At 39.7% G+C, this 26,087-nt stretch overlaps 1 protein-coding gene across 2 annotated transcripts in view; it reads right to left on the bottom strand.

Annotated features, from left to right (window-relative positions):
• The window catches only part of RMDN1 (regulator of microtubule dynamics 1), a 151,606-nt gene that overhangs the window by 86,182 nt on the left and 39,337 nt on the right, over nucleotides 1-26,087 (bottom strand). For both annotated transcript variants that reach the window (XM_053715175.1, XM_053715176.1), the window contains exons 3-4: nucleotides 15,013-15,100; nucleotides 13,313-13,472 (exon numbers count right to left, since the gene is read on the bottom strand). In XM_053715175.1, coding sequence (XP_053571150.1) covers nucleotides 13,313-13,472; nucleotides 15,013-15,100 — 248 coding nt within the window. The remainder of the gene's footprint in view (nucleotides 1-13,312; nucleotides 13,473-15,012; nucleotides 15,101-26,087) is intronic.

Below are 26,087 nucleotides of genomic sequence, written 5' to 3' on the forward strand. Positions count from 1 at the left end.
CTTTCCAGCTACCTTTTCAACAGAGCTAAAGTGAGAGCTTATAAGTAAGTTTTTAAACAGTTTTATACTTGGTTTATATATCAGTATCTGTGCATCTTATTCTTTATAGTAGTGTCTGTTACATGCAGTTATATGAAAATGAGTGTATACTGTCCCTTTAAACCATCACCTTATTGTTCAAGGGGCCACCTTTGTTTGTCCTTCCTGGACTGTGATCTCAACAGATGCAAGTCTTACAGGTTGGGGAGCTGTCTGGGGGTCTCTGACAGCACAAGGGGATTGGAATCCTCAAGAGGTGAGGTAACCAATCAATATTTTAGAACTCTGTGCGATTTTCCGAGCTCTTCAGGCTTGGCCTCTATTGAAGAGAAAACTTTACATTCGTTTTCAGATAGACAATATTACAACAGTGGCATATGTCAATCATCAAGGAGGGACTCGCAGTCCTTCAGCAAAGAAATTATTATCACCGATACTTTCTTGGGCGAAATCCAACTCTTGTCAAATTTCTGCGATTCATATCCCAGGTGTAGACAATTGGAAAGCGTATTATCTCAGCCGTCAGACTTTAAATCCGGGGAAGTGGTCTCTCCATCCAGATGTGTTTCTTCATCTTGTACAGATGTGGGGTCTTCCAGAAATAGATCTGATGGCCTCTCGTCTAAACAAGAAGCTTCCCAGATACCTTTCCAGGTCCAAGGATCCTCATGCGGAGATGGTGGATTCTTTAGCAGTTCCTTGGTTTCACCAATCTGCTTACATTTTTTCGCCTCAGGTTCTTCTTCCAAGGGTGATCTCCAAGATAATAATGGAACAATCTTATGTGTTTCTGATAGCACCAGCATGGCCTCACAGATTTTGGTATGCAGATCTTGTCCGGATGTCCAGTTGCCAGCCTTGGCCACTTCCTTTAAGGCCAGACCTTCTGTCTCAAGGGCCTTTTTCCATCAGGATCTAAAATCTCTAAATTTGAAGGCATGGAAATTAAACGTTTAGTGCTTAGTCAAAGGTTTCTCTGACTCAGTGATTAGCACTATGATACAGGCTCGCAAGTCTGTTTCAAGGAAGATTTATCATCAGGTTTGGAAAACCTATATTTCATGGTGTTCCATTTATGATTATTCTTGGCATTCTTTACAAATTCCTAGGATTTTACAGTTTCTTCAGTATGGTTTGGATAAAGAGTTGTCTGCAAATACTTTGAAAGGACAAATCTTTGCTCTTTCTGTCTTATTTCATAGAACGATTGCTATGCTTCCTGATATTCACTGTTTTGTTCAGGCTTTGATTCGTATCAAACCTGTTATTAAATCTATTTCTCCTCCTTGGAGTCTCAATTTGGTATTGAAGATTTTACAGGCTCCTCCATTTGAGCCTATGCATTCTCTGGATATTAAATTACTTTCTTGGAAAGTGTTATTTCTTTTGGTTATCTCTTCTGTTAGTAGAGTTTCTGATTTGTCTCTTTCTTGTGAGTCTCCTTATCTGATTTTCCATCAAGATAAAGCTGTTTTGCAGACTTCGTTTATATTTTTGCCTAAAGTTGTGAATTCTTAACAACATTAATAGGGAAATTGTTGTTCCTTCCTTGTGTCCTAATCTTAAGAATACTCTTGAAAGGTCTTTACATTCTTTGGACGTGGTAAGAGCTTTGAACTATTATGTTGAGGCTACTAAAAATTTCAGAAATACTTCAAGTCTATTTGTTATTTTTTCTGGTTCCAGAAAAGGTCAGAAAGCCTCTGCCAATTTCTCTGGCATCTTGGTTGAAACTTTTGATTCACAAATTGTATTTGGAGGCGGGGCAGTCTCCGCCTCAGCGAATTACAGCTCAATTTCCTAGATCAGTTGCCACTTCTTGGGCTTTCAAGAATGAAGCTTCAGTTGATCAAATTTGCAAAGCAGAAACTTGGTATTCTTTGCATATATTTACAAAATGTTACCAATTCGATGTGTTTGCTTCTTCGGAAGCGGCCATTGGTAGAAAGGTTCTTCAGGCAGCTGTCTCAGTTTGATTCCAGTGCCTTTGATTTGAGTTTTGACACTTTTAAGAAAACCTAATTGTTTTTTTTGGATTTAATTTCTAAGCGGATATAGCTATTTTCATTGTATCCCTCCCTCTCTAGTGACTCGTGGACTTCCACATCTTGGGTATTATATCCCTTAAGTTACTATCTCATAGACTCTTGCACTTACATGAAAGAAAACATAATTTATGTAAGAACTTACCTGATAAATTAATTTCTTTCATAGTGGCAAGAGTCCATGAGACCCATCCTATTTTTTGTGGTTATGATTTTTATGTATAAACCACATTTTTCCAGTTCCTCTTTTCGTATGCTTTTTACACCTCACTTTTTGGCTATACGTTGAACTGAAGTATGAGTAAACGTTTAAATTCTGTTATTAAACCTTCTGTGATTACTCCTGAGGTTTTTCCTGTTCCAGATGCGGTTTCTGATGTGATTGCTAAAGAATGGTCTAAGCCTAGTGCTTCTTTTAATCCTTCTTCTAGGTTTAAGAAGTTATATCCTTTACCAGTGGCTAATTTGGAGTTTTGGGATAAAGTACCTAAGATTGATGGGGCTATTTCTACTCTTGCCAAACGTACTACTATTCTTAAGTAAGATAGTACTTCTTTTAAGGTTCCTTTAGATAGGAAGATTGAATCTTATCTAAGGAAAGCTTATTTACATTCTGGCTATATTCTCAGGTCTGCCATTTCTATGGCTGATGTTGCGGCTGCATCAACCTTTTGGTTGGATAGCTTAGCACATCAGGAAACAGATTCTGATTTGTCTAGCATTGTTCGTTTGCTTAAACATGCTACTCATTTTATCGGTGATGCTATTTTTGATATCATCAAGATTAATGTTAAATCTATGTCTTTAGCTATTCTGGCTAGAAGAGCTTTATGGCTTAAATCATGGAATGCTGACATGGTATCTAAATCTAGATTACTATCTATCTTTCCAGGGTAATAATTTATTTGGTTCTCAGTTGGAATCTATTATTTCCGCTATAACTGGGGGGGGAAAGGGAGTTTTTTTGCCCCAAGATAAAAAAAAGTCTAAGGGTAAATCTAAAGCTTCTAATCAGTTTTGTTTCTTTCGTCAGAATAGGGAACAGAAAACCACTCCTTCCCCTAAGGACTCTGGCTCCAATTGGAAGCCATCTTCAAGTTGGAATAAATCCAACCCTTATAAGAAAACAAAGCCAGCCCCCAAGACTGCATGAAGATGTGGCCCTCAATCCAGTTCAACTGGTGGGGGGCAGATTTAAATTATTTCAAAACATTTGGGCAGATTCTGTTCAGAATTAGTGGATTCAGAGCATTGTTTCTCAAGGGTATCAAATAGGTTTCAGAATAAGACCTCCTGTGAGAAGATTCTTTCTCTCTCATGTTCCAACAAATTCTGTGAAAGCTCAGGCTTTTCAGAAGTGTGTTTTAGATCTCGAGCTTTCGGGGGTGATTACACCAGTTCCGCTTCAGGAACAGGGTCTGGGTTTTTATTAAAATCTATTCATTGTCTCAAAGAAAGAAAATTCATTCAGACCAGTTCTGGATCTGAGGTTTTTGAATCATTTTGTAAGAGTCCCAACTTTAAAGATGGTGACTATAAGGACTATTCTGCCTTTTGTTCAGCAAGGTTATTACATGTCCGCAATAGACTTACAGGACGCTTATCTTCACATTCCGATTCATCCAGATCACTATCGGTTTCTGAAATTCTCTTTTCTAGACAAGTATTACCAATTTACTTCCATTTGGCCTAGCGACAGCTCCAATAATGTTTTCTGATTATCTGTAATCAGAGAGCAAGGTATTGTGATGTTTCCTTGTTTGGAAGATATCTTGGTACTGGCTCAATATTTTCATTTAGCAGAATCTCATACAAATCAACTAGTGTTGTTTCTTCAAAGACATGGGTTGGAGGATCAATTTACAAAAGAATTTCTTGATTTCTCAGACAAGGGTCACCTTTTTAGGTTTCCAGATAGATTCAGTGTCCATGACTGTCTTTAACAGACAAGAGACAAATGAAATTGGTTTCAGCCTGTCGAAACCTTCAGTCTCGATCATTCCCTTCAGTGCCTATGTGCATGGAATGTTTAGGTCTCATGACTGCAGCATCGGACGCAATCCCCTTTGCTCTTTTTCAAATGAGACCTCTGCAGCTTTGCATGCTGAATCAATGGTGCAAGGATTATACTCGGATATCACAATTTATATTTTTAAAACCCAGCATTCTACTCTCTCTGACTTGGTGGTTAGACCATCATCGTATTATTCAAGGGGCCTCTTTGTTCGTCCTTCCTGGACTGTAGTCTCAACAGATGCAAGTCTTTCAAGTTGGGGAGCTGTCTGGGGTCTCTGACAGCACAACGGGTTTGGAATCCTCTAGAGGCGAGGTTTCCAATCAATATCTTAGAACTCCATGCTATTTTCAGGGCTCTTCAGGCTTGGCCTCTATTAAAGAGAAAACTTTTCATTCACTTTCAGACAGACAATATCACAACAGTGGCATATGTCAATTATCAGAGAGGGACTCGCAGTCCTTTAGCAATGAAAGAAGTATCACTGATACTTTCTTGGGTGGAATCCAACTCATGTCTAATTTCTGCGATTCATATCCCAGGTGTAGACAATTGGGAAGCGGATTATCTCAGCCGTCAGACTTTACATCCGGGGATTGGTCTCTCCATCCAGATGTGTTTTTCATATTGTTCAGATGTGGGGTCTTCCAGAAATAGATCTGATGGCTTCCCATCTAAACAGGAAACTTCCCAGATACCTTTCCAGGTCCAGGGATCCTCAGGCGGAGATGGTGGATGCGTTAGCAGTTCCTTGGTCTTACCAACTTGCTTATATTTTACCGCCTTTAGTTCTTCTTTCAAGGGTGATCTCCAAGATAGTAATGGAACAATCGCATGTGTTTCTGATAGCATCGGCATGGCCTCACAGGTTTTGGTATGCGGATCTTGTCCGGATGTCCAGTCGCCAAACTTGGTCACTTCCTTTAAGGCCAGACCTTCTGTCTCAAGGGCCGTTTTTCCATCAAGATCTCAAATCACTAAATTTGAAGGTATGGAAATTGAACATTTAGTGCTTAGTCATAGAGTTTTCTCTGACTCCGTGATCAATACTATGTTGCAGGCTCGTAAGTCTGTTTCAAGGAAGATTTATTATTGGGGGTGGAAAACCTATTTTTCATGGTGTTCTTCTCATAAATTCTCTTGGCATTGTTTTAAAATTTAACAGTTTCTTCAGGATGGTTTGGCTAAAGGTTTGTCTGCAAGTACTTTGAAGGGACAAATCTCTGCTCTTTCTGTTTTATTTCATAGAAAGATTGCTAAACTTCCTGATATTCACTATTTTTTATTCAGGCTCTGGTCCGTATCAAGCCTGTTATTAAGTCTACTTCTCCTTTATGGAGTCTCAATTTGGTTTTAAAGATTTTACAGGCTCCTCCTTTTGAGCCTATGCATTCTTTGGATATTAAACTACTTTCTTGGAAAGTGTTGTTCCTTTTGGCTATCTCTTCTGCTAGAAGAGTTTCTGAATTGTCTGCTCTCTCTTGCGAGTCTCCTTTTCTGATTTTCCATCATGATAAAGCTGTTTTGCAGACTTCGTTTAAATTTCTTCCTAAGGTTGTGAATTCTAACATTAGTAGGGAAATTGTTGTTCCTTCTTTGTGTCCGAATCCTAAGAATTTACTTGATAAATCGTTACATTCTTTGGATGTGGTAAGAGCTTTGAAATACTATGTGGAGGCTACTAAGGATTTCAGGAAGACTTCTAGTCTATTTGTTGATTTTTCTGGTTCAAGGAAAGGTCAGAAAGCCTCTGCCATTTCTTTGACATCTTGGTTAAAGCTTTTGATTCACAAGGCTTATTTGGAGGCGGGACAGTCTCCGCCTCAGAGAATTATAGCTTATTCTACTAGATCAGTTGCCACTTTGTGGGCTTTTAAGAATGAAGATTCAGTTGATCAGATTTGCAAAGCAGCAACTTGGACTTCTTTGCATACATTTACTACATTTTACCATTTTGATGTATTTGCTTTTTTCTGAAGCAGTCTTTGGTAGAAAAGTTCTTCAGGCAGCTGTCTCAGTTTGATTCTTCTGTTTATAAGAACTTATTTTGTGGATTTAATTTTTCAGCGGAAAACAGAATTTATGTTTACCTGATAAATTACTTTCTCCAACGGTGTGTCCGGTCCACGGCGTCATCCTTACTTGTGGGATATTCTCCTCCCCAACAGGAAATGGCAAAGAGCCCAGCAAAGCTGGTCACATGATCCCTCCTAGGCTCCGCCTTCCCCAGTCATTCGACCGACGTAAAGGAGGAATATTTGCATAGGAGAAATCATATGATACCGTGGTGACTGTAGTTAAAGAAAATAAATTATCAGACCTGATTAAAAAACCAGGGCGGGCCGTGGACCGGACACACCGTTGGAGAAAGTAATTTATCAGGTAAACATAAATTCTGTTTTCTCCAACATAGGTGTGTCCGGTCCACGGCGTCATCCTTACTTGTGGGAACCAATACCAAAGCTTTAGGACACGGATGAAGGGAGGGAGCAAATCAGGTCACCTAAATGGAAGGCACCACGGCTTGCAAAACCTTTCTCCCAAAAATAGCCTCAGAAGAAGCAAAAGTATCAAACTTGTAAAATTTGGTAAAAGTGTGCAGTGAAGACCAAGTCGCTGCCTTACATATCTGATCAACAGAAGCCTCGTTCTTGAAGGCCCATGTGGAAGCCACAGCCCTAGTGGAATGAGCTGTGATTCTTTCAGGAGGCTGCCGTCCGGCAGTCTCATAAGCCAATCTGATGATGCTTTTAATCCAAAAAGAGAGAGAGGTAGAAGTTGCTTTTTGACCTCTCCTTTTACCAGAATAAACAACAAACAAGGAAGATGTTTGTCTAAAATCCTTTGTAGCATCTAAATAGAATTTTAGAGCGCGAACAACATCCAAATTGTGCAACAAACGTTCCTTCTTTGAAACTGGATTCGGACACAAAGAAGGTACAACTATCTCCTGGTTAATGTTTTTGTTAGAAACAACTTTCGGAAGAAAACCAGGTTTAGTACGTAAAACCACCTTATCTGCATGGAACACCAGATAAGGAGGAGAACACTGCAGAGCAGATAATTCTGAAACTCTTCTAGCAGAAGAAATTGCAACCAAAAACAAAACTTTCCAAGATAATAACTTAATATCAACGGAATGTAAGGGTTCAAACGGAACCCCCTGAAGAACTGAAAGAACTAAATTGAGACTCCAAGGACGAGTCAGAGGTTTGTAAACAGGCGTGATTCTAACCAGAGCCTGAACAAAGGCTTGAACATCTGGCACAGCTGCCAGCTTTTGTGAAGTAACACAGACAAGGCAGAAATCTGTCCCTTCAAGGAACTTGCAGATAATCCTTTCTCCAATCCTTCTTGAAGAAAGGATAGAATCTTAGGAATTTTTACCTTGTCCCAAGGGAATCCTTTAGATTCACACCAACAGATATATTTTTTCCATATTTTGTGGTAAATTTTTCTAGTTACAGGCTTTCTGGCCTGAACAAGAGTATCAATAACAGAATCTGAGAACCCTCGCTTTGATAAGATCAAGCGTTCAATCTCCAAGCAGTCAGTTGGAGTGAAACCAGATTCGGATGTTTGAACGGACCCTGAACAAGAAGGTCTCGTCTCAAAGGTAGCTTCCATGGTGGAGCCGATGACATATTCACCAGGTCTGCATACCAAGTCCTGCGTGGCCACGCAGGAGCTATCAAGATCACCGATGCCCTCTCCTGATTGATCCTGGCTACCAGCCTGGGGATGAGAGGAAACGGCGGGAATACATAAGCTAGTTTGAAGGTCCAAGGTGCTACTAGTGCATCTACTAGAGTCGCCTTGGGATCCCTGGATCTGGACCCGTAGCAAGGAACCTTGAAGTTCTGACGAGAGGCCATCAGATCCATGTCTGGAATGCCCCACAGTTGAGTAATGTGGGCAAAGATTTCCGGATGGAGTTCCCACTCCCCCGGATGTAATGTCTGACGACTCAGAAAATCCGCTTCCCAATTTTCCACTCCTGGGATGTGGATTGCAGACAAGTGGCAGGAGTGAGTCTCCGCCCATTGAATGATTTTGGTCACTTCTTCCATCGCCAGGGAACTCCTTGTTCCCCCCTGATGGTTGATGTACGCAACAGTCGTCATGTTGTCTGATTGAAACCGTATGAACTTGGCCATTGCTAGCTGAGGCCAAGCCTTGAGAGCATTGAGTATCGCTCTCAGTTCCAGAATATTTATCGGTAGAAGAGATTCTTCCCGAGACCAAAGACCCTGAGCTTTCAGGGGTCCCCAGACCGCGCCCCAGCCCATCAGACTGGCGTCGGTCGTGACAATGACCCACTCTGGTCTGCGGAAGCTCATCCCCTGTGACAGATTGTCCAGGGACAGCCACCAACGGAGTGAATCTCTGGTCCTCTGATTTACTTGTATCGTCGGAGACAAGTCTGTATAGTCCCCATTCCACTGACTGAGCATGCACAGTTGTAATGGTCTTAGATGAATGCGCGCAAAAGGAACTATGTCCATTGCCGCTACCATCAAACCTATTACTTCCATGCACTGCGCTATGGAAGGAAGAGGAACGGAATGAAGTATTTGACAAGAGTTTAGAAGTTTTGTTTTTCTGGCCTCTGTCAGAAAAATCCTCATTTCTAAGGAGTCTATTATTGTTCCCAAGAAGGGAACCCTCGTTGACGGAGATAGAGAACTCTTTTCTACGTTCACTTTCCATCCGTGAGATCTGAGAAAGGCCAGGACAATGTCCGTGTGAGCCTTTGCTAGAGGAAGGGACGACGCTTGAATCAGAATGTCGTCCAAGTAAGGTACTACTGCAATGCCCCTTGGTCTTAGCACCGCTAGAAGGGACCCTAGTACCTTTGTGAAAATCCTTGGAGCAGTGGCTAATCCGAACGGAAGTGCCACGAACTGGTAATGCTTGTCCAGGAATGCGAACCTTAGGAACCGATGATGTTCCCTGTGGATAGGAATATGTAGATACGCATCCTTTAAATCCACCGTGGTCATGAATTGACCTTCCTGGATGGAAGGAAGAATTGTTCGAATGGTTTCCATTTTGAACGATGGAACCTTGAGAAACTTGTTTAGGATCTTGAGATCTAAGATTGGTCTGAACGTTCCCTCTTTTTTGGGAACTACGAACAGATTGGAGTAGAACCCCATCCCTTGTTCTCCTAATGGAACAGGATGAATCACTCCCATTTTTAACAGGTCTTCTACACAATGTAAGAATGCCTGTTTTTTTATGTGGTCTGAAGACAATTGAGACCTGTGGAACCTCCCCCTTGGGGGAAGCCCTTTGAATTCCAGAAGATAACCTTGGGAGACTATTTCTAGCGCCCAAGGATCCAGAACATCTCTTGCCCAAGCCTGAGCGAAGAGAGAGAGTCTGCCCCCCACCAGATCCGGTCCCGGATCGGGGGCCAACATCTCATGCTGTCTTGGTAGCAGTGGCAGGTTTCTTGGCCTGCTTTCCCTTGTTCCAGCCTTGCATTGGTCTCCAGGCTGGCTTGGCTTGAGAAGTATTACCCTCTTGCTTAGAGGACGTAGCACTTGGGGCTGGTCCGTTTCTACGAAAGGGACGAAAATTAGGTTTATTTTTGGCCTTGAAAGACCTATCCTGAGGAAGGGCGTGGCCCTTGCCCCCAGTGATATCAGAGATAATCTCTTTCAAGTCAGGGCCAAACAGCGTTTTCCCCTTGAAAGGAATGTTAAGCAATTTGTTCTTGGAAGACGCATCCGCTGACCAAGATTTTAACCAAAGCGCTCTGCGCGCCACAATAGCAAACCCAGAATTTTTCGCCGCTAACCTAGCCAATTGCAAAGTGGCGTCTAGGGTGAAAGAATTAGCCAATTTGAGAGCACGGATTCTGTCCATAATCTCCTCATAAGAAGGAGAATTACTAGTGATCGCCTTTTCTAGCTCATCGAACCAGAAACACGCGGCTGTAGTGACAGGGACAATGCATGAAATTGGTTGTAGAAGGTAACCTTGCTGAACAAACATCTTTTTAAGCAAACCTTCTAATTTTTTATCCATAGGATCTTTGAAAGCACAACTATCTTCTATGGGTATAGTGGTGCGTTTGTTTAGAGTAGAAACCGCCCCCTCGACCTTGGGGACTGTCTGCCATAAGTCCTTTCTGGGGTCGACCATAGGAAACAATTTTTTAAATATGGGGGGAGGGACGAAAGGTATACCGGGCCTTTCCCATTCTTTATTTACAATGTCCGCCACCCGCTTGGGTATAGGAAAAGCTTCGGGGGGCCCCGGGACCTCTAGGAACTTGTCCATTTTACATAGTTTCTCTGGGATGACCAAATTCTCACAATCATCCAGAGTGGATAACACCTCCTTAAGCAGAGCGCGGAGATGTTCCAACTTAAATTTAAATGTAATCACATCAGGTTCAGCTTGTTGAGAAATTTTCCCTGAATCTGAAATTTCTCCCTCAGACAAAACCTCCCTGGCCCCCTCAGACTGGTGTAGGGGCCCTTCAGAAACAATATCATCAGCGTCCTCATGCTCTTCAGTATTTTCTAAAACAGAGCAGTCGCGCTTTCGCTGATAAGTGGGCATTTTGGCTAAAATGTTTTTGATAGAATTATCCATTACAGCCGTTAATTGTTGTATAGTAAGGAGTATTGGCGCGCTAGATGTACTAGGGGCCTCTTGTGTGGGCAAGACTGGTGTAGACGAAGGAGGGGATGATGCAGTACCATGCTTACTCCCCTCACTTGAGGAATCATCTTGGGCATCATTTTCTCTAAATTTTGTGTCACATAAATCACATCTATTTAAATGAGAAGGGACCTTGGCTTCCCCACATTCAGAACACAGTCTATCTGGCAGTTCAGACATGTTAAACAGGCATAAACTTGATAACAAAGTACAAAAAACGTTTTAAAATAAAACCGTTACTGTCACTTTAAATTTTAAACTGAACACACTTTATTACTGCAATTGCGAAAAAGTATGAAGGAATTGTTCAAAATTCACCAAAATTTCACCACAGTGTCTTAAAGCCTTAAAAGTATTGCACACCAAATTTGGAAGCTTTAACCCTTAAAATAACGGAACCGGAGCCGTTTTTATATTTAACCCCTTTACAGTCCCTGGTATCTGCTTTGCTGAGACCCAACCAAGCCCAAAGGGGAATACGATACCAAATGACGCCTTCAGAAAGTCTTTTCTATGTATCAGAGCTCCTCACACATGCATCTGCATGTCATGCTTCTCAAAAACAAGTGCGCAATACAGGCGCGAAAATGAGACTCTGCCTATGATTAGGGAAAGCCCCTAGAGAATAAGGTGTCCAATACAGTGCCTGCCGGTTATTTTACAAAATTCCCAAGATTAAAATAATTCCTCAAGGCTATGGAGTATAAAATATGTTTATATATAAATCGATTTAGCCCAGAAAATGTCTACAGTCTTAAAAAGCCCTTGTGAAGCCCTTATTTACTGTCTGTAATAAAATGGCTTACCGGATCCCATAGGGAAAATGACAGCTTCCAGCATTACATCGTCTTGTTAGAATGTGTCATACCTCAAGCAGCAAAAGTCTGCTCACTGTTCCCCCAACTGAAGTTAATTCCTCTCAACAGTCCTGTGTGGAACAGCCATCGATTTTAGTAACGGTTGCTAAAATCATTTTCCTCTTACAAACAGAAATCTTCATCTCTTTTCTGTTTCAGAGTAAATAGTACATACCAGCACTATTTTAAAATAACAAACTCTTGATTGAATAATAAAAACTACAGTTAAACACTAAAAAACTCTAAGCCATCTCCGTGGAGATGTTGCCTGTACAACGGCAAAGAGAATGACTGGGGAAGGCGGAGCCTAGGAGGGATCATGTGACCAGCTTTGCTGGGCTCTTTGCCATTTCCTGTTGGGGAGGAGAATATCCCACAAGTAAGGATGACGCCGTGGACCGGACACACCTATGTTGGAGAAATAGCCATTTTTATTTTATCCCTCCCTCTCTAGTGACTCTTCTGTGGACTTCCACATCTTGGATATTTTATCCAATACGTCACTAACTCATGGACTCTTGCCATTTACATGAAAAAAAACATAATTTATGTAAGAACTTACCTGATAAATTAATTTATTTCATAATGGCAAGAGTCCATGAGGCCCACCCTGTTTTTGGTGGTTATATTTTTTGTGTATAAAAGCACAATATTATTTTTCAGTTCCTCTTTTTTGTATGTTTTTTTACTCCTTTTTACACCTTACACCGTCACTAGCTCATGGACTCTTGCCATTATGAAAGAAATTAATTTGTTAGGTAAGTTCTTACATAAATTATGTTATATATGTGTGTATAATATATATTTAGTTAGTTACCGCATCTGGCCAAATGGGACAAGACCAGGTACCACGTCAAGGTCTCTTCCAAAACCTGGGTCCCTAATACAGCCATACAAATGCCAGCTCTCAATCAAACAAACTGGGAAAAAGTTAGGGTTCACAGACTTATGTAATCACCCTAGACAAATACAAAACACACAAGGGGACTGCACTCTCAGACTGGACTGGGTGCACATCCCATGACCCTGCGTGTTTCGTATTTGTCTAGGGTGATTACATAAGTCTGTGAACCCTGACTTGTTCCCAGTTTGTTTGATTGAGAGCTGACGTGGTACCTGGGCTTGTCCCATTTTGGTGTGTTATATATATATATATATATATATATATATATACACATACATACATACATACACACATTATATATATATATATATATATATATATATACACACACATTATATATATATATATATATATATACACACAATATATATATATATATATATATATATATATATACTGTATATACATATATATATATATATATATATATACACATACACTTTTTTTTTTCTCCATTTTAAACTATAGCATAATCCATACATTCTAGTTTATCATCCTAGGTACTTAATTATGCTTTGAATTTTGCTGCAAACCCTGTTTTTATATTTTTTCCCCAATGTTGAAAATCTTTCTGTAACTGTTCTTTAATTATGGGAAACTACGTCATCTTAGGCAACAATAGTATTTTGCAATAACCAGGAGGGAAGCACTTGTGTAAGGAGAATAATATGCAACAGCATAAGTAAAGATATGTGTGATGCATGTTTGAAGTTACATTATCCCACATATTGCTCATCATTTTAACACTTTAATAATAAAGTTTTAACAACTGTACCTTATGAGCTGCTGAGTTAGACTCATTTTTTTCCAACGCCTTTTTAACGTACTCAAAGGATTCATAAATGAGCCTTTTTTTCTCATCTGGAGTAATTTTGCTGAGCTGAGACATATCCCGTGCTGCTCTCGCAAATCGCCACAGAAGTTCATCATCTTCACTATGGGGGGGAGCAGTAAGGTACATGTTAGACTCTGCTAGCTTCACTGGTTTATAAAAACACAACCAGAAATGTAATATTCTAGTATTCACTCGTTTACAGTTTACCTAACTCCACAAACAAGTCTTCACTGGTTTACACTTCACAGCCATCAATAAGAGCACTTTTTCAGTGTAGGGATATATACAAACATATGAAATGTATTATTATAGAGATACCATCATTTTGCAATAAATGTTCCAGTGCAGTGCAAGTTACTAGTTGTTTAATCATGTTCTGCCTTGTAGAGCAACAGACCAAGTTCAACAGGCACTTCAAAAATAGTACCTACTAATAACCTTAAAGGGACATTATACTCATATGCTAAATCATTTGAAAGCGATGCAGCATAACTGTAAAAAGCTGACAAGAAAATATCACCTGAGCATCTCTATGTAAAAAAAGGAAGATATTTTACTTCAAAATTTCTTCAGCTCAAAAGTGCTCTGGTAACAGTTATACTTCAGCTGCAAGTTGAAAATAAAATAGCCAATCAGCATCAGCAGTGCAGAGGTAATGCTTTGCCTTTGCTGTGATCTCATGAAGTTTTATAGAACTTAGTTAAACTGAATAGGAGAATAACATGAATGTTCCTGCACATGACAGATGCACATTCCCTTGCAAGTCCTGGGACAAGTATTCTGATTAGCTGCTTAAAGTCTCTTTACAGTAGGGTGTGAATACTAAGGAAATTTGAGGTAAAATATCTTCCTTTTTTACATAGAGATGTTCAGGTGATATTTTCTAGTCGGCTTTTTACAGCTATGCTGCATCACTTTTAAGTACTTCTACATTTGGGTATCATGTCCCTTTAAGTAATTCCACCTTACATTGCAGGTCCTGTAGCTCAACCGGTATACAAGTAATAATGAAAAGAACATTGGTTTTGTTCATATAGATATGGCTGCCAAACTCCCCCCACTATTACGTCTTTAAATTTTCTTAGATTAAATCGTCCAATCTGAAGCGACTCCTTAGTTGGATTGTGAAGATGTGTTCATGCCAAATCGAGCACGCACAATTAAAATGGGAACCAAATATCCAGCACTTGTGTGCAATTGTTGTATCAGAGATTAGTAAGGGCAGGCAAAATCTATAATGAATAGAAAGACACGGCCGAAATACTGGAATATGTGCAGTTAAAAATAAATTAATCGCACTGCCGAGTTCTGCTTCTAAGCGCTCGAAACACACTGCACATGTGCTACTGCAAAACAGTGACGTCACTATTTTTTACATGCACGAGTCTTGAAAGGCATAAAGAAGGGAACGAAGGAGGAGGGGGAGGAGTTTGGCAGCCATATCTAGAAACTAAATAAAGTTACTCATCGTAACCTTACTGGTGTACTGGTCGATCTGCAATGTATGCAAGGGGGTGCAGCCGTATGTTTTTAAGGTGATCTTAGTTATGGCTCATAGTTTAAACGGGTGTAGACTGTCCCTTTAAAAAAAACAGGATTAATAGTATATAGTGAAAGTTGATACAAATATCCTTCTTTACCTGTTTTTGTATTGGCTTAAGAATTCATACAACTTCTCTGTCTCTCCACTCCCATGCAGGTAATCAGCTTGTTCTACAATGTCATCAACTTATACAAAAAAAAAAAAAAAATAGATAAATGGATAAATAGTAAAAAATACATAATACATAATTACTTGGCAAATTCTTCTCAAAGGCACATAACATTTGAAACAGTCTTTAATGCTTATGAAAGTGCACTACTAGAATGTCTTTAGATATCAACTGGTTGTGCAAAAGGGTAAAGCCCATATTAAAGCAAATAACTTGGTGTGTATTTCTGTTGATCTGTGTAATTTTATATTGCACAAGGTGTGTTCTTGCTGATTGGTGGATAAATTCACCCACCAATAAACAAGTGCTGTCCGGGGTTCTGAACCGAAAATTGGCTGGCTCCTTAGCTTAGATGCCTTCTTTTTCAAATAATGATAGTAAGAAAACAAAGAAAAATTGATAACAAAGGTAAATTAGAAAGTTGCTTAAAATTGCATGCTCTATTTGAATCACGAAAGAATAAAAAATTGGGTTCAGTGTCCCTTTAATGAAGGCGAAATGAAGGCAACATTCTAAACACTGCAATTTTCTTGCTGTGACATTTCATACACTGGTGGGATGGTATCTATATGCACTTCTAAACAAGATATTTAAAGGTTCACAGTGTCTGTTTCACCTCATTCCGAAGAGAGTACAAAACAATGATTTGTACATGATTCAAAAAGGGTGTACAATCAAAAAAATATCCACTTTACTTCTACTATCAAATTGACTTTTGTTTATTGGTATCCTTTGTTGAAACTTAACTTAACTTAACTTGAGAGAATACTAAGATGACTAAGGCTTAGGAGCATGTATTCTATTGTCAATTTTGCTTTACTCACTTGGTATCCTTTTGTTCAAAGGGCAGCAATGCACACCTGGAAACTAGCTGAACATATTCAGTGAACCAATGACAAGAGGCATATATATATGCAGCAACCAATCACAAGCTAGCTCCTAGTAGTGAACTGTTGCTCCTGAGTCTACCTAGGTATACTTCTCAACAAAGGATACAAAGAGAAACTAATTAGATAACAGGTGTATGTTGAAAAGGTGTTTAAAAGTGAATGTTCTATCTAAATCATGCAATTTTTATTTTGACTTTATTGTCCCTTTAAGCACTATCATATTCGTGTTTGCATGTTCGTAAAAACATTATACATATAAAGCAACATTTATCAAGCAAGTTATCCTATTTTTGCACCTAAAAATGCACACAGTCTCATCCTCATATTTATCAACCTTAAATGAGGCTAAAAATGTTGTTGCTCAACAGTTAATTTCTACCTGGTGCATGGCATTCGATTAAGTACATTGGTGCGCCCAAAAAAGGGCTTAAATTAGATCTCTTTCGGCACATTTTCAATAGTTCGACTGGTATATTCGTATTTATTATTTTTTTGTGCCCAATACGTTCTTCACATTCTTCATATATGTGCAAGAAAGTTCTCCATAAATATTGTGGAGAACAGCAGTTGAAATCATTTTTCTATAAGCTTGTCTTGTGTGCACATGATGGAATACTTCTGATTTTGGTATTTCTATTTATCTTTGAATGGAAAGGCCCGGGATGGAAGAGGATTAGGCCACATAAGAATTGATAAAATTCTAGGAGCCAGTGGATCCCAGGCTCCTGGGTTTGCCGAGCCCTGACTTATATGACCTATGATTCATTTCATATATATGATCTATGTGTAGCAGATGGTTTTCTCTGACATGAACAACTTTATTAGCCCTATTATTTAGCAACAAGGGAATAAATCCTTTTATTTACCCTCACCCCTGCGATTTAACTCTGCAATAATCAAGTGATTTAATCAAAGTCTCTTGCTTCCGGCTCACTTCCTTGCAACCAGCTCATATCAGGCAGTCTCCAGTCAAGTTATGAAATGAAAAAAGGGCGCATTTTATATCATAAATTAGGTGCAAATACTAATTTTTGTTTTATAAATTGGACCAGGTGCGCTATGACATAGGCAAGCTCAGGCGAACGGAAAGGAGAATGACAAGGCGCCATCAACAGCACTTTGATAAATCAAGCTCTTTATGTCTAATACACGTGCATACTCATAAGTCTATCTAGATATCCTCTAATGAAAAGGATCTAAATTGAAACAAAAGGATACTAAGAAAAATTAACTTGTTATAATAAATGCACATTAGAAAGTTTATTATTTCTCTTGTTAAGTGTGTTCAGTCCACGGGTCATCCATTACTTATGGGATATATTCTCCTTCCCAACAGGAAGTTGCAAGAGGATCACCCAAGCAGAGCTGCTATATAGCTCCTCCCCTCACATGTCATATCCAGTCATTCTCTTGCAACCCTCAACAAAGAAGGAGGTCGCGAGAGGAGTTGGAGTTTTTTACTTAATTATTCTTCAATCAAGAGTTTGTTATTTTAAATGGCACCGGAGTGTGCTGTTTTTCTATCTCAGGCAGTATTTGGAAGAAGAATCTGCATGCGTTTTCTATGATCTTAGCAGACGTAACTAAGATCCACTGGCTGTTCTCGACATTCTGAGGAGTGGGGTAACTTCAGAAAATGGGAATAGCATGCGGGGTCCCCCGCAAATGAGGTATGTGCAGTACAATATTTTCTGGGAATGGAATTGACTAAGAAAACACTGCTGTTACCCATATGATGTAAGTACAGCCTTAAATGCAGTAGTAGCGACTGGTATCAGGCTGATAAATGTATGCGCAGTTGAGTTATTTTCTAGGGACTAGAATTTGACTGAGAAAATGCTGTTAATACTGAAATAATGCTTAAGCCTTATCTGCAGTAGAAGTGACTGGTAGCAGGCTTAGTGATAACTTTGCATGACATTGAAAAAGTTTGTTTTTAAAAACGTTTACTGGCATGTTATTCGTTTTGTGAGGTACTTTGGTGATAAATCTTTTTGGGCATGATTTTTTTCCACATGGCTAACGTATTTTTCTGCATAGAAACCGTTATATCAGGTCTCCCACTGTTGTAATATGAGTGGGAGGGGACTTGTTTTAGCGCCTTGTTGCGCAGTTAAAATTTTAGCACAGTCTTCCTGCTTCTTCCTCCTTGATCCAGGACGTCTCTAGAGAGCTCAGGGGTCTTCAAAATTCGTTTTTGAGGGAGGTAATCAGTCACAGCTGTCAGGGTTTAGGGTGCACTGTTTCCTTAATTAGAGATCAACCAATCATAACCTACTCACTCCCATAAAACACCTGATCACTAAGCACACCTTGCTTAGTATTTTGTTATTCTCCTCAGAGTAACACTGAGCCTCTCAGTTCTCTGTAAGTTTCTAAATTGAATCTTATCTCATCTACAACTGGAGTTATTTCATTCAAGAACATTTTACTACGAATCTCCCAGTGTATTCCAGCCTGTTACAACTTCTTCAATATTGGAAATCTAAGTTTGGGCAAGTACTTACATTTATTCAAGACTGTCTGTTAATTGTGGACTTACGCTACCTGTACCATCTTATGCTCTCATATGTTATTTTAAACAAGCTTGTGGCTCCCATTAAGAATAACCGGTTATTGAAGTTCTAAACAGTTATAACTTATCTGTTCCGTTTCATTAACTTTATCTTGTTTTCGGCTGCACCGGAGAATCGTGACGTCACACGCTGTCAGTTAGCCGGCTTCAGCGTGTCTCAACTCCTGCTGCACTCGCAGCGTACAGAACCCGGAAGTGTTTGCCTCTACCTACCGCACTCACAGTTTGCAAGGTACAATACCTCGTTTGCATTATAACTTTATTTGCAGAATTTCTCCATTATGTGATTCTATCTAAATTACCTTGGATAAGACTTACTTGCTGTGTAATCAATTTCTTCATATTACGCATTCAATTATTAAATACTCCTTACTTATTCATTTGGAAAGTTTCACCTATTCCATAACCTCTTATATTTTACAAGCCTGTTTATTCCAAGAATTACTTTGATATTATTCCTAATATTGCAGATTATACTATAGTGTGTATTTTATGCAGGGAATCATTAATCTTAGATTAACTGCACATATATCTATATGGGTTTACCAAGTCTTAGTACTCTCATTTGATACTGTGCTACAAACCTATATCACATTCATCCATACTAAGCAGGCTTGAATCTTACATAATACTAAGCCATAAAAGAAAATGGAACCTGCTGATATTCCCCAAGTAGTCTATAACCTGAGTCAAAAGGTAGACAAAATGGGACAGGCTATCCTGGACTTACAGCTTGAAAATCAGGTTCTCAGAGAACTTATAAAGGAGGTAAAAGAACAACAAACCCCCAGTTCTGAACCACAGATAAGCTTGCCAGAATTATATAATGGTGATAGGAAAACCTACAGGCAGTTCAAAAATGCTTGCTACTTGCTCTTTAATTTAAAACCAAAAACTTACCCCACTGACAGGGTAAGGGTTTTGTCCACAATATCATTTCTAAGATCCGAACCCAGAATTTGGGCAGATCATTTGTGTGAAACAAATGACCCTCTTCTAGACTCACTAACAAATTTTTTTCAAGCTATGGATGAGCTATATAGAGATACTGATATTCAACTAACGGCTGAACAGAAGATGAGGAGCTTAAAACAAGGAAAAAAGACAGTGGAAGAATATACCACTGAATTTAAGCTATACGCATCAGATTCAGCATGGAGCTTGGTTTCTCTCAGAAACCAATTTAGATTGGGATTGTCTGATCCCGTCAAGGATGAGCTAGCTCGTATAGAGCTTCCAAGTACCTTGGATGCCTTAATGAAAGTCGCAACCCAAATCGACCGTAGGCTCAGGGAACGCAAAGCGGAACGTGGTCATTTTGATCCAACATTTAAAGCCACCACCTCCACCTATGCACATACAAAATCCCCTCCTACGGAGCATGTAACCCCCATGGAAATAGGAGTTATACGTGGACCATTAACTCCTGAAGAAAGGATAAGGAGAAGAACCAATCACCTCTGTATGTATTGTGCGAATCCCAGTCATACAGTTACGGACTGCCCAACACTACGAAAAAATAAAAAGAGTAAGTTTGTTCATATTAACAATACTCAAAGTTTAGATAAACAAATTTCTTACTGCAAACTATCTCTCCTTTTGCAGTGGGACCTTAAGTGATTGTCTACATCTGCCATCGTTGACTCTGGAGCCTTTGGCAACTTTATAGATAAATCTACTGTATTGAAAAATAAAATACCTATTGTGTTGAAGAAAACACCAGTCTCAATCAAAGTTATTGATGGCTCTGTGATTGCAAATAGTCCTATAACACACAACACAATACCTATATTAGTCATTACTGAAGATGGACACACCGAATATATAACATTCGATGTAATTCCATCACCCCATTTTCCTATAGTTTTAGGTTTATACTGGCTACAGACACACAATCCCCATATTGATTGGACTACTTTAACTGTTGCCTTCCAATCAAAATTTTGTGAAAACACTTGCTTTCCACATCATAAAATACTTCACACAGAATTAGAACAGATACAAATACCGGAACCATACCAGGACTTCATAGAGGTCTTTAGCAAAGTTGAGGCAGAAACTCTTCCACCCCATTGAGTATATGATTGCCCAATTGAATTAATTCCAGGTGCAACATTACCGGTTGGTCATTTGTATCCATTGAGTCACCCAGAGTTGATACATCTAAAACAATACTTACAAGATAATCTACGGAAGGGTTTTATCAGACCCTCTTCTTCACCCACAGCAGCCGGAATGTTCTTTGTAACCAACAAAGACACATCCCTTAGGCCGATAATAGATTATCGAGAGCTTAATAAACGTACGGTAAAAAACCGTTATCCGTTACCTCTCATCCCGGAATTAATTGAAAGATTAAGTAATGCTACCATCTTTACTAAGTTGGACTTGCGCGGGGCATACAATCTCATACGTATAAGGGAAGGAGACGAATGGCTCACAGCATTCAGAACTCGGTATGGACTCTATGAGTACCTAGTGATGCCATTCGGTCTTTGTAATGCCCCCGCAACGTTCCAACACTTCATTAATGATATTTTCTGGGATTTATTAGACATATGTCTAGTAGTATACTTAGACGACATCTTAATCTACTCCAACAACTTGTCAGAACATATAAAACATGTCCGTTGGGTATTAGCTCGTTTACAAACGCATAAACTATATGCCAAATTAGAAAAGTGTTCATTCCACAATACCACCATCTCATTCTTAGGCTACACTATATCTCCTGACGGTATCCAAATGCAAACCGAGAAGGTTGATTCAGTGAAAAATTGGCCAACTCCTAAAGACAAAAAGTCTCTCCAAAGGTTTTTAGGGTTTGCCAATTATTACAGAAAATTTATAAAGAATTTTTCTTCAATAGTGAGACCACTCACACAACTTACTGGTTCAACTCAACAATTCCATTGGAATCAAACTCATTCCAAAGTATTTGACTTCCTGAAACAAACTTTCACAGAAGCACCCATACTTAAATTTCCGAATGTTGATTTACAATATGTACTGGAAGTTGATTCCTCAGACTTTGCGATTGGCGCAGTACTTTCACAACAGAAAACATCCAAAGATCCTTTACATCCAATCTCCTATTTCTCAAAAAGTATGACATCAGCAGAGAGGAATTACGCAATAGGAGACAAAGAATTACTCGCCATCCGCAAATCGTTAGAATTCTGGAGACACTTACTAGAAGGTGCAAAAATGCCCTTCATAATTTACACGGACCACAAAAATCTCCAATACCTGCAAAATAACAAAACTCTATCAGCTAGACAGGTACGGTGGAGTCTTTACTTTGCAAGATTCGACTTCCAAATCCTATACCGCCCTGCAAACAAAAATGGAAAAGCGGATGCACTCTCTCGACAATTATCCGAACCTATTCCTAATAAAAATCCTAGATCTATAATTCCTTCTGAACGCTTCATCGGATTAACTTCAGACTTTCTTACTGATATAAAGAACTCTTCGAAAAATTCACCCACTGACACTAAGGTTCCTTTGGAACTGAAAGACGGATTATACTACTACAAGAATATGATCTACATTCCTAAAGATTTGAGACAACAAATCCTACAACACCACCATGATTCACCCTTAGCTGGTCATCCAGGGGAATCGCGCACCATCGAACTTATAACAAGGACATATTGGTGGCCTCAATTGAGGGAAACTGTCTCAAGTTACATAAAGAGTTGTGTTACTTGTCAAGTATGCAAAACAGAGCGGAAATTACCGTACAGGCTTTTAATATCCATTCCAACTTCTGACAGACCCTGGAAACAAGTAGGAGTTGACTTTATTGTGGATCTACCATCAAAAAATTATACCACTATCATGGTAGTTGTTGACAGTTTCACCAAAATGTCGCATTTTATCCCATTTCATAAGCTTCCCACTTCAGCGGAAACAGCTAAACTATTCATACAACATGTGATTCGGCTTCATGGAGTACCAACAGTTCTGATATCTGACAGGGGATCTCAGTTCACATCTAAATTTTGGAAAAGTCTCTGTCAATCTCTTAACATAACTCATCAATACACAACTGCATTCCATCCACAAGCAAACGGACAGGTTGAAAGAATCAACCAATGGTTAGATGAGTACTTACGATGTTTCTGTTCCTATCAGCAAGACAACTGGATAACATACCTACCCTTCGCTGAATTTTCCTACAATAACCTAACCAACTCATCCACAAAATTATCTCCGTTCTTTGCAAATTATGGGTACCATCCAACCATCACTTCAGTTAGTACTACTCCTTCCAATTCTCCTCTGGTTGATGAATGGAATAATGCACTCCTAGACAATTTTCGGGTTATCAAAGAAAACATTTCAAAAGCTCAGAACTCCCAAAAGCACTATTATGATTTGCGGCACAGACAACCACCTTCATACCAAATTGGAGACCAGGTATGGTTGTCAACGAAAAACCTAAAGCTACATCTCCCGAGTAGAAAAATGACGCAAAAATTCTGCGGACCTTTCCCCATTACTAGGGTAATAAATCAGAACGCAGTTACTTTAGATTTACCATCATCTATGAGAATACATCCAACTTTCCATGTTTCCCTCCTCAAACCATACGTTCCTACAAGAAACAATACACCCCAATTACTGCCGACCAGTTCCATCCAAGACTCAGAAGTCTATGAGGTGAAAGAAGTACTCGATTCAAGGTTTTCCAAGGGAATTCTGGAATATTTAATTAGGTGGAAGGGATATTCAGAGGATGATGACACCTGGGAACCCGCATCTAATCTTAATGCACCTCGACTTGTTACCCAATTTCACAGGAGATATCCAGATCGCCCCAGACTTCAAGCTGAGGATCAGCTTGTTTGAGGGGGGAGTCATGTCAGGGTTTAGGGTGCACTGTTTCCTTAATTAGAGATCAACCAATCATAACCTACTCACTCCCATAAAACACCTGATCACTAAGCACACCTTGCTTAGTATTTTGTTATTCTTCTCAGAGTAACACTGAGCCTCTCAGTTCTCTGTAAGTTTCTAAATTGAATCTTATCTCATCTACAACTGGAGTTATTTCATTCAAGAACATTTTACTACGAATCTCCCAGTGTATTCCAGCCTGTTACAACTTCTTCAATATTGGAAATCTAAGTTTGGGCAAGTACTTACATTTATTCAAGACTGTCTGTTAATTGTGGACTTACGCTACCTGTACCATCTTATGCTCTCATATGTTATTTTAAACAAGCTTGTGGCTCCCATTAAGAATAACCGGTTATTGAAGTTCTAAACAGTTATAACTTATCTGTTCCGTTTCATTAACTTTATCTTGTTTTCGGCTGCACCGGAGAATCGTGACGTCACACGCTGTCAGTTAGCCGGCTTCAGCGTGTCTCAACTCCTGCTGCACTCGCAGCATACAGAACCCGGAAGTGTTTGCCTCTACCTACCGCACTCACAGTTTGCAAGGTACAATACCTCGTTTGCATTATAACTTTATTTGCAGAATTTCTCCATTATGTGATTCTATCTAAATTACCTTGGATAAGACTTACTTGCTGTGTAATCAATTTCTTCATATTGCGCATTCAATTATTAAATACTCCTTACTTATTCATTTGGAAAGTTTCACCTATTCCATAACCTCTTATATTTTACAAGCCTGTTTATTCCAAGAATTACTTTGATATTATTCCTAATATTGCAGATTATACTATAGTGTGTATTTTATGCAGGGAATCATTAATCTTAGATTAACTGCACATATATCTATATGGGTTTACCAAGTCTTAGTACTCTCATTTGATACTGTGCTACAAACCTATATCACATTCATCCATACTAAGCAGGCTTGAATCTTACAACAGCAGACCTGTGTTTTTGAAAAGCGCTGCAGCGTTTTTTATATTGCTTGCAAACTTATTGAAAGTATTTTCCAAGCTTGCTAGCTTCATTGCTAGTCTGTTTAAACATGTCTGATACAGAGGAATCTGCTTGTTCATTATGTTTAAAAGCCGATGTGGAGCCCAATAGAAATATGTGTACCAATTGTATTGATATTACTTTAAATAAGAAATTATAACCAGACAACGAGGGGGAAGTTATGCCGTCTAACTCTCCTCACGTGTCAGTACCTTCGCCTCCCGCTCAGGAGGTGCGTGAGATTGTGGCGCCAAGTACATCAAGGCCCTTACAAATCACTTTACATGATATGGCTAATGTTATGAAAGAAGTATTATCCAATCTGCCCGAGTTAAGAGGCAAGCGCGATAGCTCTGGGTTAAGGACAGAGCGCGCCGATGACACGAGAGCCATGTCTGATACTGCGTCACAATTTGCAGAACATGAGGACGGAGAGCTTCATTCTGTGGGTGACGGTTCTGATTCGGGGAGACCGGATTCAGAAATTTGAAATTTTAAATTTAAGCTTGAGAACCTCCGCGTGTTGCTAGGGGAGGTGTTAGCGGCTCTGAATGATTGTGACACGGTGGCAATCCCAGAGAAATTATGTAGGCTGGATAAATACTATGCGGTACCGGTGTGTACTGACGTTTTTCCTATACCGAAAAGGCTTACAGAGATTATTAGCAAGGAGTGGGATAGACCTGGTGTGCCCTTTTCCCCTCCTCCGATATTTAGAAAAATGTTCCCTATAAACGCCGCCACACGAGACTTATGGCAGACGGTCCCTAAGGTGGAGGGAGCAGTTTCTACTTTAGCCAAACGTACCACTATCCCAGGGGAGGATAGTTGTGCTTTCTCAGATCCAATGGATAAAAAGTTAGAGGGTTACCTTAAGAAAATGTTTGTTCAACAAGGTTTTATATTACAGCCCCTTGCATGCATTACGCCTGTCACTGCTGCAGCGGCATTCTGGTTTGAGTCTCTGGAAGAGGCGATTCGCACAGCACCATTGGATGAGACTTTGAGCAAGCTTAGAACGCTTAAGCTAGCTAATGCGTTTGTTTCGGATGCCGTAGTGCATTTAACCAAACTTACGGCTAAGAATTCCGGATTCGCCATACAGGCACGCAGAGCGCTATGGCTTAAATCCTGGTCAGCAGATGTAACTTCTAAATCTAAACTACTGAATATTCCTTTCAAAGGGCAGACCTTATTCGGGCCCGGCTTGAAGGAAATTATTGCTGACATTACTGGAGGTAAGGGCCACACCCTTCCTCAGGACAGGGCCAAATCAAAGGCCAAACAGTCTAATTTTCGTGCCTTTCGTAATTTCAAGGCAGGAGCAGCATCAACTTCCTCCGCTCCAAAACAGGAAGGAACTACTGCTCGTTACAGACAAGGTTGGAAAGGCAACCAGTCATGGAACAAGGGCAAGCAGGCCAGAAAGCCTACTTCCGCCCCTAAGACAGCATGAAGACAGGACCCCCTTTCCGGAGACGGATCTAGTGGGGGGCAGACTTTCTCTCTTCGCCCAGGCTTGGGCAAGAGATGTACAGGATCCTTGGACGTTGGAGATTATATCTCAGGGATACCTTCTGGATTTCAAAACTTCTCCTCCACAAGGGAGGCTTCATCTGTCAAGGTTATCA

The sequence above is a fragment of the Bombina bombina genome, chromosome 5 (genome assembly GCF_027579735.1).
Source record: "Bombina bombina isolate aBomBom1 chromosome 5, aBomBom1.pri, whole genome shotgun sequence".
NCBI classification, from domain to species: domain Eukaryota; kingdom Metazoa; phylum Chordata; class Amphibia; order Anura; family Bombinatoridae; genus Bombina; species Bombina bombina.